This window comes from Populus nigra, chromosome 5, assembly GCF_951802175.1.
Source record: "Populus nigra chromosome 5, ddPopNigr1.1, whole genome shotgun sequence".
Taxonomy (NCBI): domain Eukaryota; kingdom Viridiplantae; phylum Streptophyta; class Magnoliopsida; order Malpighiales; family Salicaceae; genus Populus; species Populus nigra.
The window spans coordinates 22151822-22165786 of record NC_084856.1 but is presented as its reverse complement, the minus strand read 5'-3'; the positions used below and the strand labels follow the sequence as shown (position 1 = coordinate 22165786).

General features: G+C 38.6%; 2 protein-coding genes across 2 annotated transcripts; both read right to left on the bottom strand.

Annotated features, from left to right (window-relative positions):
* Positions 1-23: 23 nt before the first annotated feature.
* LOC133693554 (PWWP domain-containing protein 1-like) lies at positions 24-5291 on the bottom strand. Its single transcript, XM_062114786.1, has 2 exons — positions 4093-5291; positions 24-3013 (listed from the first exon to the last, which is right to left on the bottom strand). The coding sequence occupies exons 1-2, from the start codon at positions 5036-5038 to the stop codon at positions 516-518; spliced, it is 3444 nt and encodes a 1147-aa protein (XP_061970770.1). The 5' UTR covers positions 5039-5291; the 3' UTR covers positions 24-515.
* A 1050-nt stretch (positions 5292-6341) lies between these two features.
* LOC133695197 (acyl-CoA-binding domain-containing protein 4-like) lies at positions 6342-13870 on the bottom strand. The gene is made up of 18 exons (XM_062117072.1): positions 13568-13870; positions 13075-13145; positions 12473-12536; positions 12315-12386; positions 11120-11311; positions 10930-11007; positions 10510-10620; positions 10294-10360; positions 10152-10213; positions 9651-9790; positions 9288-9414; positions 9093-9207; positions 8666-8754; positions 8053-8136; positions 7787-7975; positions 7525-7680; positions 7282-7341; positions 6342-6804 (listed from the first exon to the last, which is right to left on the bottom strand). Exons 1-18 carry the CDS (start codon positions 13730-13732, stop codon positions 6613-6615), a joined length of 2034 nt encoding a protein of 677 aa, XP_061973056.1. The 5' UTR covers positions 13733-13870; the 3' UTR covers positions 6342-6612.
* Between the last annotated feature and the right edge of the window lie 95 nt (positions 13871-13965).

Genomic DNA, 13965 nt, shown 5'->3' with positions numbered 1-13965 from the left:
GGTCGCTAGCTAACAGGAAGAGGCACCGAGCAAAATGGTACGAGCTCTCACCACATGCAGATCAAGCACAAGATGATCGGCGTCATGCACCGCGACAAATACATTGTTTTTGACAGGTGCAATCACAGTGGACCGCGTTGGCAAACGGGCACTATGGAAATGCCATGAGCAGGTATAACGTGAGAGATAATAAAGGGGGGAAAAGAGCCCAAAAGCAAAAGGATGGCACCGGTACAAATTCTTGACTAGTCCACTCTCAAAACTACATAGTTTTACACCAAACTTGATCGTGATGGATTTGCTTAAATGGCACCCGGCAAGAAAGACCCCATGTCCATGTGTTTCAGTTGCTGCTTCTCACGAGAAAATTTTGGGCGGCCATGTCGATTGTGTCTCAATTGCTTCACACCCAATAGCAATCGTGCAGCTTTGGAGGAGATGGCTGGCTTTTTTTTTTGTTTGTCATGTAGTCCAATCCTTTGTTGAGAGTTGCGAGTATCGGCCCGTATTTGTTGTCAAAGAGGGTGGTAAGGCATATAGCCTAACAAGCCTGACACAGAGGTGACAAGATCGTTGCATGTTGTCAAAAGGCTCAGCATCTGCTGAGAGATATCCATGCTTGGTGTACTAGGTCCAGAGCTTGGAGGAGGAATAATGAAATTGTGCAAATTTCTGGGTGGTACTTCAGTATGATGGTGTGAATTATTAAGTGGGTCATTCGCAAATTGAGTAGGAAGGGGAAGGATAGGCAATGGAGATGGAGGAATAACCTTTTGAAAGTTCTTACTACTAAAATCCATAGCAACAGTAGTAGTAGGAGCACCACCATCAGCAAAACTAGCATTGTTGTTGAAGTTGTTTCTATTACCAACCATCATTTGCTCTCCCCTATTAGTTTCTTCCCCACCCAAAATGAATTTTACACGTGTTCCTCTACCACCATTACCACCAGGTACTGGTACTGCTTCTTCACCATTTGGTTTCTTCAATATCGATTTCAGCTGGCCTGCTGACTGTGAAGGAGGCTGGTGTGCAAATGCTGCTGCTTGTCGTTCCACCAGAGGATCCTTGGCCTGTGTGGCATCAACAGAAGTGTCATCACCTCTGCTTTTTTCAGATTCAGGTGCCTCAGATGCAGGGGCGCCCACTTCTCGGAGGTTGTATCTTACATTCACATTGCCAAACAGGGATTTGTTACCAACAGCATATCTGAGAGCTGCCTGTGCATCAAGCTTTCTCCGGAACACAACACGGCATTGTGATGACTTCCAAAAGACACGGATTGCAGACTGATCTATCGACCCGAATCGAGCAAACTTTGCCTTCAGCTGTGCGGCAGATGGAAGCGATGTCTCAGGAGGGAACTTCATCACCAACATGGTGGGCTCAGTAGCTCTAACTGGAGGCTCCATCTTTTTATAAGAATCTGGTTTAACTAACTTTCTAGGAGCTTGAGCCACTGGCTGTTTGCCTTCAGCCCGATGGGTAGTGGCAGGCGGTTTTCCTTCTACTCGCTGGGTAGCCACCGGCTCCTTTCCTTCTGCTTGCTGGGTAGCCACTGGCTCCTTTCCTTCTGCTCGTTGCATATCCAAACTTCTCTGTCCAGCCTTCTTCCCAGAAGCCAATGACTTCAGGTGAGAAATTTTTTTCAACCTTTTTGCCGCAATTTCTTCCTGGCGATCAGATGGCAACCGCTTCCGTCCAGCTTTTGTTGGATCATCAAGTCTGGCAAGGGATTTTGCTGGTTTTGAAGATGTCAAACCTCTGGAATTCTCACTGGCAGAATAGTCAGAAGCCCCGATATTGGAAGAGGATTTGGCGCCACGAGCTTCTACAAGCTCAGTCTCAGATGGTGGTGATAAAGCCAAGCTTTTCTGGTAAACAAGGGACCGGAATCGCAGAAAGAAAGACATTGTAACTGAAGGACTGTTTCTTTCTGCACCATGAAAGGGATCAAGAGCTAGAGCATGCAAATCACTCAGTAGCTGGGGTAGCTCAAGCTCAATACTGTTGGGCAAGGTATTGCTGGCTCCAACATCTTTCTTCTGACTGTTAAGCTGAAAATCCTCTCCAGGAGACATACTGATTTGAGTGGACTTTCCAGATGAGATTCCCGCTACCCCACCTTTTCCAGTGGCCAACCGCTTCTTCGGATGATCAGGATTAGTTTCTGCTCCCAACTCTTTCTTCCTTTTCTTCTTTTTCTCCCCCATAATAGACGTCTCAGAGCTGAGGGGCCCCATAGGCCGTTTAATGACTTTGACCTTCTTCACTCCAGTACCAGTACTTGTTCCACCAGATTGTGAGGCATTAACTGGTGAAAGATGTGAACCAGGGCCACCATCCTGAACTTTACTCAATCCACTATCTCCTTCAGCTCTTGCAGAAAAGTTTAGTTCAGTTTGCTGAGAAACTTCATTTGATCTGGATGCTTTTGCACTCTCTTCATATTTAAGGTCAACTATACCCTCCTGTTGCTGAAAGGTTGGTGATGTACAACCTGAAACACCCTTAAGCTGCTCCTTCCCAGGCAAATCAGACCACCCCGCACTTTTCAGATTGTCAGCCACATCAGATCCTGGTTCACCTTTTATTTCTTTCACAGCATCCTGGTTATCAAGAGATGGCTTTGCATTTAAACTAGCACCACCATATCCTGGAGCCTGATCCGAAAGTAATGCTGCTTTGCCAGCACCATCTTCACTAGAATCAACACCTTCTTTGGTTATGAATGGAGACTGTTCATGTTTTGCTGAAATGTGGGGTGCTGGAGCTCTTTTCTGCAACACATAATCACCAGCTTCTGCTGCTGATGAACTTTCCACGTGAATGGCTGGGGATGATGAACTTGCTTGCCTTTGGCCAATTTCAAAAGTTCCCGGGTCATTTGGCTCGTCTCTTCGCTGAAGGAGATACTTGTCCCTTTTTGAATGCTCCTTGACTTTTATAGGTTTTTTTGAGCTCTTCTCACCACCCAGAGCTTCAGCTATCACCAATGGACCACTTAAAGGAGCTGAAGGAGCAACAACCCAATGAGAATATGAAACATAGGATAAGAAAAAGCCAATAGAAGGGGCAATACAAAATCAAGAGAAATTCATGAAACACACACTAATAAAGGAAGAAAAGTGCAGGACCCGTGTATGATTTGAGATGATAAAAGAACCAAACCTACACCAAAAATGCAAGTGTTTTATAAAATCCCTGAAATTACAGAATATAGAATTACGTGGTGCAGTGAATCTTACACAACAAAAAAAGAAAAGAAAAGAGTGTTGAGTATATTACACACATTGCAGTTTTAATTGCAACAGCAAGTTAATTTTAAACTCAGAATTTTAGGCTAGAAGTCTTAATACTACCTGCCTTTATTTGACATGAAATGAAACAATTCAACTCAGGCATAACATTTTATTACCAGGCAAATTGGAAATCCTTCCGTGAATCAAATGTCAAATTCAATAGCAAGCAACTACATTAAAAGGGGACAATTAGTTCTCAAAGGCAGACAAGATATAAAGATCAGAAATTTCCATTTTGGAAAAAAGATTGAGTTGAATAAAAGGACACACGCAATGATGCTTTGAGGTGCAAATCAGAAATACAAGCATTTTAAAAAATACATAAAAATAAATGTGCATGCTTGCTATATTAAGAGTTTCAACAAAGTTGTGCACGCATCCTCAAAAGCTACTGTGATACAACCACTACCTTACACTTTCTCAATGAGTTAAAAAAATTTACCATTTGATAACCACTAACACCCTATCCTTATGCTATAAAACAGAGTGAGATCTTAACTCTCATACCTTCACTGCAAATTTAAGGTAAACGCTTGTGTTGCATCAGAGAAGTGAAAGCACTCAGTGCACAAGCAAAAGCATAGTGAAGTAATTCTAGCTATTTGTCATTACTCAAGGAGAAATGTAAAATGGCATCTGATAGAAACAAAACGGCACACAAGGAAGAAGCATGGATATCCACCATCACGGGGCAATAAAATCAAGATAATATCTCCAATGCACAAATCAGACCAGATGTTGAAAACCTATGCAATCTGCAAAGCTCAAAAATCAGGGAATAAGACAATACCTCGAGTTGGCTCTTTAGCAAGCTGATTTGAAACCTTAGCTGTATCATTCAAAGGCCGTGAATTGTGAACTCCAAATGCCTGCGCATATGTCTCATCAAACTCTTCAAACACGGCCTTGCGAAATGCTGAAACCCTAGCCTTATTCTTAATAAATTCAAGACCATCCTGATCACACCCATGAGGCCCCGCAGCCAACTGCTTCACAAAAGCAAGAGCTTCACCCGGCTTAAACCCATCTCTTACCTTCACAATCTGATTCACCGAGTAAACCCCTCCTGGCTCATAATCCGGCACATCCACTGCAAAATACCCTGCCACATTCGCAGGCCTAATATTATACTTATTCCTACACTTACAAGCCAAACCAAGTGCACTCCTCCTACTAGCCTCATCTGTAGCCTCCTCTACCGCCCTAATGAAAGTCCTCGAATTCGTCTGCTGCGATTTCTCTGCGAAATTCGCATCAAACGGAATAAGCTCCGCCGGATCAAACCAACCATAACTACTATCCCCAAAAAACGCAACCAACACATGACCTTCCCTCCTCGTCCGCCTTACCGAAGACGAAGCAAACGCCTCATTAAATATATGCCCCGGCCACCACGGATGCGATTTCACTTTCCCCCATACCATATCACCAACTTCAAAACCATAACTTAATGCCCTAGACGTACCTTCCATTGCTTCATTCTTCTCATTAGCAACAAAATCATCAAATTCACTCCATAAAGATTTATAATCCCCTACCGCTAACCTGTTATTCTGCTCTCTCTCTTCAAAATCAAAACTGCTTTCACTTCTCAACTCAGAAACCCTAGATCCTTCTTCTTCTTCCTCTTCTTCAACCTTAGAAACCCTAACATTGTCACCTTCCTGTTCAGAAACCCTAGGTTTTTCTTCTTCCTCTTCATTCGATTTTTTAGCGTCCGATTCAAAAGATATCATTTGCGAGAGGTGGAATTGATAAAATAAACCCTAGAAAGCTGGCGTCTTGAAGGCTAAAAAGGCATTTCTATTCAGACTGATTAGGGTTTGTTTGGCTCCTGTGAAAGTGTGACTGAGATTTTTGTAGGGAAAGAGATAAGGGCGTGTTTGGATGGAGAGAAAATTACGAAGGTTTTATGCGGTAGTGTGGGTATCATATGAGGAGCTGTAGAGGGTTTTTGGATGGTGCTACGCTATTTGATAGTGGAAGGAAAAGTTTGGAGTGGCTTCTGGCCGTATGATGGAAACGGGGCCCACCAACTTTCTCTTTAATGATTTTTTTTTGGAAGTGAATTTTGAAGAAAATAGGAAGATGAGAACAGCGTGAGATCAATTATATATATATATATATATATATATATATATATATATATATATATATATATATATATATATAATGAATGAGTTATGAGGTTGATAATTGTCTGGACCAAATCATTTTCAAGATTGTTTTTAGGACAGTATTTTTAATTTTTTTTATAACAAGATTTAAAGTATATTCATTGTGTTCCATAAAAAAATTCATAAATATACTAATTTGAATTTAAATAGTTTCGTTTTGATACTGAAAATTATTCTCATAAAATGAGAACTAAGTTTTAGGATTTCCAGATCTAATTTAGAAATTGACTTGAAAGATAATTTAAGTTACTAGGACATTAAATCAACTCGTGAATTAACATGATTTTATTAAAATAACGTTATTTTATTTTGTTTTTTGAGTTTTTAAGGTTTACTTGGCAGTTGGCAACGTTTGAGCTAGATTTATAAAATTAATCAAATTACTAATTAACAGCTGAATCAAGTTTCAAGTTTAGATCAACACGACCGTGGACCAGGGAATGTATGGATCTTCTTTGCATATTCTATTGGCACTTTTATGTCGTTATGACCACTCTATACTCTGTAGTATCATAAAAATCACTAATCCACCAATTCAGGTTTGTGAGAGTTGACGAATATTGTTTATTTTGACTCAGCTATTGAATCAGCCATGACTCGTGATTAATCACAATATTATAAAGATTCGAGTGAATATGAAGAGGAGGAAAGGGCCGTTCATCACACTTACTCCTTCGCAACTCCATGTTCATAATCATGGCAGCTCAATAAATTCTTGGTTGAATAGACAACTAGCTATACAGAAAGGGAAGAAACAGAATCAGAATAGTTTCCCAATTTGCACGGAAAAAATCAACAATTTCTGTAGATAGAAGTACAATTAAGAGCTTAACATTGCTATAACAAAAGAATGTTGGCCAAATTTTGTTGGAAAATAATGAACTCTATAATTTAGTGACCATTCAAAACAGTAACGTTTACTTCCAATACAAACCCTGTAAAAATTTGCAGTGACGACCGTATGAAACTACTAACTATACCCCAGAGGGACTTCATTCTGACCCAAATTTTTTTTGATATCTTTATTCCCATCACAAAAAGAACCAGGCTAGTGAAACAAAAATATTTGGCAGGTAGTGGATCAGTGAGAACCAAATCTACACAATCACTACTTACCAAGGCTTCCACAAAATTTACGCATTGTCTTCTTCTTGGTTGCCAGAGTCGGGGGTTCCAGCAAGCCAACCCCACACGCCACCTGAGCCCTGCCTGTGATTTACATTCAAGGCATGTTCAGAGGCAGCCTTTTGTCGTTGCAGGAGTTCAAGTTCTTTTTGCAGTGCCTCCATATTTTGAAGCTTTTGTCGTAGTTCCGCAACGTCAACCTGTTAGTTCAAGGAGTAATTAACACAAATGAATCTGTTTCGTAACTGGTGCTGCTATTTTTGGAAGATTCGCTTATTACTACACCTGTAAGTAAAAGGAGAGTATAAAAGAAGCTAGCGGTTCTTAATTAACATAATTCACCCTAATTATCGTAACAACAAGAAGGCGAATATTTTATCCGGCCATTGTTCAATCTCCTTTTTTTGTACAGTAATTTTGTGGCAAACCAAACACAGTTTCTTTTCCCTGATAGGTAGACATAAGATGATATTAGCCATATCTTCAGTTCTGGGTTGGGTTACTGAACTAGAGATATCTTGTGGCTGTTTTAACCAAAAATGAAAAATTAAATGATACATATCAGAGAAGTCAACAGACAAAGATTGTAGTTCTTCATGGAAGTTCCAATAATTCCCCCCGATCAAACCCAAAGAATTGGAAAAAAAGAATATGAAGACAAAGTAGCTAGGAAATACCTCTAGTTTGAAACATCTTGACTGATCAGCAGCAAGTTGACCACGTACAGATTGGAGCTCCTGGATGCCAAGAGAACAAAATTAAGGGGCATTTGATATAGAAAGAAAGAACATCTTATGAGCTACAGAAAAGTTGATAAGTGGAAAACAACCACAGGATAAATTTCAGATGGCATGCAACTCTGGTACAAGATTTGACAGAAGCGCTCAAGAGATGACTAAACCTGTATGTCAGGTGATTACCTTGTAAAGATCAGTGTTACGAATCTCAGCATCAGTTAACTCTTGCTTTAAATGGAGAGTTTGCAACTTCTCCTTGCTGAGCGAAGAATTCAGTTCTTCTCTCTCAGCCTTTAAAGTAGCTAAAAGATGCTCACTAGTTCCCTCACCTCTAGATTTCTGCATGGAATTCAAAGTCTTAAGGATGCAAATCCAAAACAACAATACAGCAAAAGAATTTGTGAATCTCTACATCTGTTAAAAAAAAAATTGCAATTTGCCATACCGTGGACCCTTGGTCAATGTTATCCATAACAATTTCCCTAATTTTGCCTTCATGCCCCCCTTCAAATTCAGAGTCCACATCTCTGGTGGGGTTTGTAATATTATGGATAGCAGAAACACTGTCGGGCACAGGAGTCTCTGCTATTTTTGATTCCAAAGTTGATTTGTGGCTTGGTTTAAGTACATTGACCTGACAGCAGAACAAAATCAGAAAGAAGGAAAGAAGGAAGGGAGGGGAATCCACACGAAAGGAAGATTGCTACTAACTTCATTGCTGTAATGCCCGTTATATCCTCCAAAAGATACAAGAATATCTTCACCATTATAAGAGCTCAAGACCAAACTCAAGCCCTGCAATAAAAGATGGTCAGCTGACTGATTCTACTCGAGGGAAAAAAATCACAGTCAAGAAGGCCAAGCCTATCTGTCTACAGCTTGTCACCCCCTCGGTAGTAATGATGGAATTGATAAAACCAATTCTAAGATAACTATAAATACTAGAGAAAGAAAACAACATCAAAGACTGAAATTGACAACACTTATACTAGCATGATAAATTCAGACTCCATTACAGAAGGCAGCAATAAACTCAACAGTTTAGACGCATCTAAATCACAATTCACAATCTCTACAGCACTCAGGTACACATCCTTGGATTACTCATAACAGCTAAACTGTTGATAATTTATAGAAGTTGCTCCTTATTAAAGCTTTATTAAAATAAACCAAGCAAAAAAACTTTCAAGACACATGGAAAACTTTTGCGCTCCGTAGATTTTGATGGTTGCAAAAAGTTTCACATGGAACACAAAAATCATACAACTTTCCAGTAAAATTACATGCAGCTTGAAATAGTTCACAATTCTGTGAAGTAAAATACCTCACTGGCAAGAGGAACACGCCCTTGAACAGTAGTTACAACAGACCAGCCAAGTGTAGACATGTTGAGGACAGCAGTTTCAGAGACCCCTAAACAAAGTAGACAGAAAGGAATATATGAGATAAATTTATGAAGCTGGAGCGAAATTTAAATCATTCAAATCAAAATTCCTGCCCATTTTCTTCCATTTAAAACTACTCGACTAATAGAATAAAAAAATTCATTCTTACTGGGATCAATACTTAAACAGGCTGGGGACTTGCTTCAGTCATTTTTTACAAAAGTAAACATGAAGGAATTTCCAGGAAAAACTTTTTCCCTTTTTTCTTTGTGTTTATAATTTTACTTCATTCAGGACAAATGGAAAATATAAAAGGATTTGGTAGCTAATGCTAAATGCATAAGCTCCAAGTTGTAAAATATATACCAGTCTTGTTGTCACCACCACCAACAATAAACCAATTCTCTCCAACTGTTACACCGGCATGTCCAGCCCGGGGTGTAGGTATCTCCCCCTGTTGTGTGGGTCTCGTCCATTCCATCTAAAAGTCCATGTATGCAGAAGATATTACTAACAGTCCTATTGCACAAGAACAAAAAACATTGAGATTAGTTATCTTACAGTTTGCAAATCAAGCACATGCAGATCATTGAAACAGGTGGCATGTGAGCCTCCACCAAAAATAAGAAGGTAACGCTCGGCATGTACTGCAGCAGCATGATCAGATCTTGGAGATGGAGACACCCCACTGTAAAATAATAAAGAAAAATTAATCCTTGCTCACATTGTTCCATTTTTAACAGAAATCCAAAGATCCACTCACATTCATATCTCAAAAATTGGATGTGAGCTAGAAACATGAGATATTGTTGTGATCAATAGCGAAAATCATAATAGGTTCAAAGTGAAATTTTATTTATATGTGCTAATCTGGAGAGTTGTATCTTAAATCATCATGGCATCAATTTGCGAGATTCATCTTACATGGCATCAATTTCATCCCAAGTCATGGTTTCTAGGTCAAGGATATGCAGATCATTCAAGAGAGATCTGTTCGCATCTTGTCCACCAAAAATCACTAAGCTTGTCCCGACAAGGGTAACTGATTGACCTCCACGTGAGATCTGCAATACATTGAATATGCAACATTTTATACATTATATAAGTAACCAATATCATAAAAGAGAATGGAAAACTGTTGAACATAAGTATTCCATTGTGATTCACTGTTACAGTTTCGCAAATCCAACCCACAATTTCATTTCAAGTGTCAATACGCTAACAAGTAGTTTTGGCTGAAAATCACAAAGAAAAATAATTCACAAATTTGGCAAAAAAAGAAAAAAAATTTAAGTCAAGATTTAAAATTTCTTCTTTGTGAATCAGCTCAGCAGACTCCAGCTTTGAACTTTGAATAATACAGTGATTGAGTATTTTTGTTTTGTATGAAATGCAGTAGATGAAAGAAAGGAAAAAAATACATACCGGTGCTTTCCCATAAGTCTTTAAGGTTGACCAAGTACAAGATTGAAGATCAAATACCTTGACTGTAAAGGGAAAAAAAATCAAATATTAAGGCAATGTTGGTTTAAATCACTCGGCCACATAATGATAATACATTAGATACCCTGGATAGTTTCAGAAGGATCCTTTGTATGTCCAGCAATTGATAGAAGCTTGTTCTCCCATGGTATCTGCAGCAACAGAACACACATTGTCCTATTCATCAATGTGTGAGGATAATTCAATACCACTGCACACTTGTCTGCAGATGGATCAGCATATTGCGAGAAACTTGCTTCAAGAAGTTCACGTATAAAAGGAAATTCAGTTATATACTAACCAAGGAATGGCCAGCACAAGGAGTTAATTTAGCTGGAGACTGTCCCTCCTGTGGCTCATTCTCAGCCTTAAAATTGACCTTATACCATGACCAACTTCTCAAATCCAGAACCTGCATAGGGCATCGAATTTTGAGAAACAATATTTAAAAAGGTGTGTTGGCATAGCTGACAGTCATTTTCAATGGTCATTAGTTCAACGTAAAAGCAAAATACACAGTAAAATATAAGAGGTAAAATGGAGTTTAAAAGCACAGGACCATGAAATGTGATAATTAAAATATTCTAGGATTCCAGCTTTAGTTTGATATAGAGCATAGCTTTTCAGAAAAAAATAAGGATTATATCTGCACCAAACAAATAAATATTTACGAACTTAGTTACATCTACCAAAATAATATTCCAGTCTATGGTTTGCCTACATGAAGATCATTGAGATAGCGTCCATTGTGATTTCCCCCATATATGTACATCTTATCTTGAACAATTGCTGCTCCATGCTGGAAAATAAGAAAGAGCTTGTTCAGAGAGAATGACAGGAAAGCAGAGGAAATGAAAATAAACAAAAGAAAAGGGACCAAGTGCAGTTGCCATTTTAAAAGGTTTTCTCACCTCATATCGGGCTTTTGGCGGTTGGCCAGTTATTGGAGGTGTAATCCATTGATCATAGACAGCAACTGTCCCAACATCTTCTGAGACGACATCTTTATCCTGAGTTTCTACAAGGGTTCCATTCTCAGTAGAAATGGTCTTTGTGTCTGGGAAAGAGTTTCCATTCTCGATGACATGCTCATCTGAGTAATGCTACAGGAAGCAATATCAGGTAAGCATGCAAAACTCAGGAAGGAGAAATTAATGAGAAAAGGTGCAGAACAAGGCACAAGTATCACATTGACGGCCATGATGAGCATTGTTTCCTTCAGTTCTTTCCCTCCACTGTTTTGATTTTAAGTAGAATAAAGGAAAAGGAAAGCTCCCTAATCAAACAAATGCAACTCACTAGAAACACAAACATGGACATACAAGCAAGGTATGTTTGAGCAAGCCTCCATACAAATGAGACATAAATATACACTTTCATTGGATCTGTTCAATTAAAAGCGATGTACTTATGTGAGAGCAGAAGTGGCATTAGCTGTGCAATTTGAAAGTTCTTGATTGAAGGTGCTGGTGGTGCCTGTGGTAAGCTATGAAAATGATGTGTTGTCGATGGCAGGTGGTAGCAGGGTAGTAGCTATGGATTGTGGTGGAGAATGGTATGGATTGAGGTAAGCAGTGGCACTTTAATGACAGCAGCTGTGATGATTCAAATAGCTAGTTGGTCATTGCTCAACATTTTCCTTCCCTCTAACTGAATTTTCCTTGTTCAATATTCCAATTACTCTCTCCATTTTATCCTTTGCTTAAATTGTGTTGCCTAAAAGAATCATACATGGGGTGTTCAAAGGACACAAATCAATTTCTACACATACTTTTATTATGTTGAATTTGAATTAGGAAACGTGAATTAGAAAACCATTCAGGTGCTAAAAAGTTGTCACATGACACTGGTATCATCTGTGAATTACACATAAATAATTCAACTTGTGCATCAACAATCATGCACACACCTAACTAAACAAAGAGTTATTAGGACAACTAACAAAGGTATTGGTTCACATATATACTTCAATTTTCATTCTTATGTTAACTAGCAGAAATATCAATCTCATCAAAACATATAGAAGTAATTCATGGTTAGAAGATAAAATATCCAGTATGGAAGAAATGAAAATAAGCTCTAACATATAATACTCAATGAACTCACATTCACTTGTGTGTCCGTGACAGACTCTGAGATAGAGTTAGATGCTCTAGAGTACCAACTTGGATCATCTTCCTGCCAAAGAGAAGCAAAATAATATTAAATTAACTTGTATTAAAATCATCACGAAAAGATGAACCTGAAAACCCCATTGCCATTACCTCCAGTATTTTCACAAAGAGACGCATGGCTTCTGTGGAAGCCATATTTCCAAGCCCCTGCCAGCTGCATAAACACCAACATTTTTAGAGGAGCACTTTCATCCATGCATTCAAACAGATTTATTATAATGAAAATACACTGTGCAAATTAGCAAATGAGAAATAAAATGACAATGGTGCACCATCTAAATCACTAGATGGCAATCTTTTAGAGATTCCGGCAACTGTTCACTGGATCATAACAAGCACATTATATTGGCCTCCTACTTCACAAGAGACAGATCCATCCATCGAGCTAACCCAAAGGAGTTCAGGAACTAAAAATCACCCTCCTTGGTGCAACAAATTAAAAATGATCCTCTAAATTCCACGGAAAGTTCTAAATCCACACTAATCTCCCCAGGCACAGTCATGTTCTCCATCTTACACGTTGCTTTATTCTAGCAAGTCTCGTTTCCAATTTCTTCACATTTTCTGCTGCAACTTTCTAAAATCTCGTACTTCACCTATTACGCATCTAGCCTTGGGTGAATAAATAACATGTACACACTATATACAGAACCAAAAGCAAAACTAAAAGCCGATGAGCAAAGCAAACAAACCTTTTCCATTTGCTTTGTTCTACAGCCTTCCAGCTACTAGGTTTCGGCACATTACACGGTCCAATTGTCGCCTGCAATCACATTCCAAAAACCACCAAATTCACTAAAATATTCGGATTAACACAATTCACTCCAAACTCATTGCGTCGTAATAAATAATTAACAAGAAAACTAACATTTTCAAATCACAGTATAATTTTTAATCACCCATGATCCACTATAATTACACACTCAAAACGCGCAACATTTACAAAAAGAAAATAAACTAGAAAATAAGTAACACTGAAAAACTCATAAATCGCGTAAAAAGAGAAATTAAAGTATTAAAGACGCAAATTATAATATAGAATCGAGCTAATAAAAACTATAATTAAAAATAAAAATAACGGAAAATAGAATTAAAATTCCAGCCAGAACAGTGCGAATCAGATCGTGCAATGTACGAGTTGAAATACAAACGCAATGGATCGGGGAAAGGAGATGGAGAGGTGACCTGCTGGTACAAAGCGTAGAGGAGGAGAGCGGTGTCGTTTTGGAATTTAGAAGAGACAGTGGTGGTAGAGTTGTGAGATCCATCAAATCCAGCGTATGATGCCGCTGCATAGAATCGCTCAGGATATGCGAGGCCAGAGATTGACCTCGCCATCGCCATTTGCATACGATAATTTATCAATTAATTACTCTCTCGTGCGTGTTTCTGACTCTTTCTCTGGTTTGGTTTGAGAGATTTGAAATTATTTGCGTGAGAGAGATTGTGAAATGGAAGGAAATATTTGGTTTTTGCAGGGGAAGTGCTTATATGGTAGGAGATGTTTTATAACGAGGTTATGGTTATTTTTAAAAATAATTTTTATTTGAAAATTTATTAAAATAATAATTTTTTATATTTTA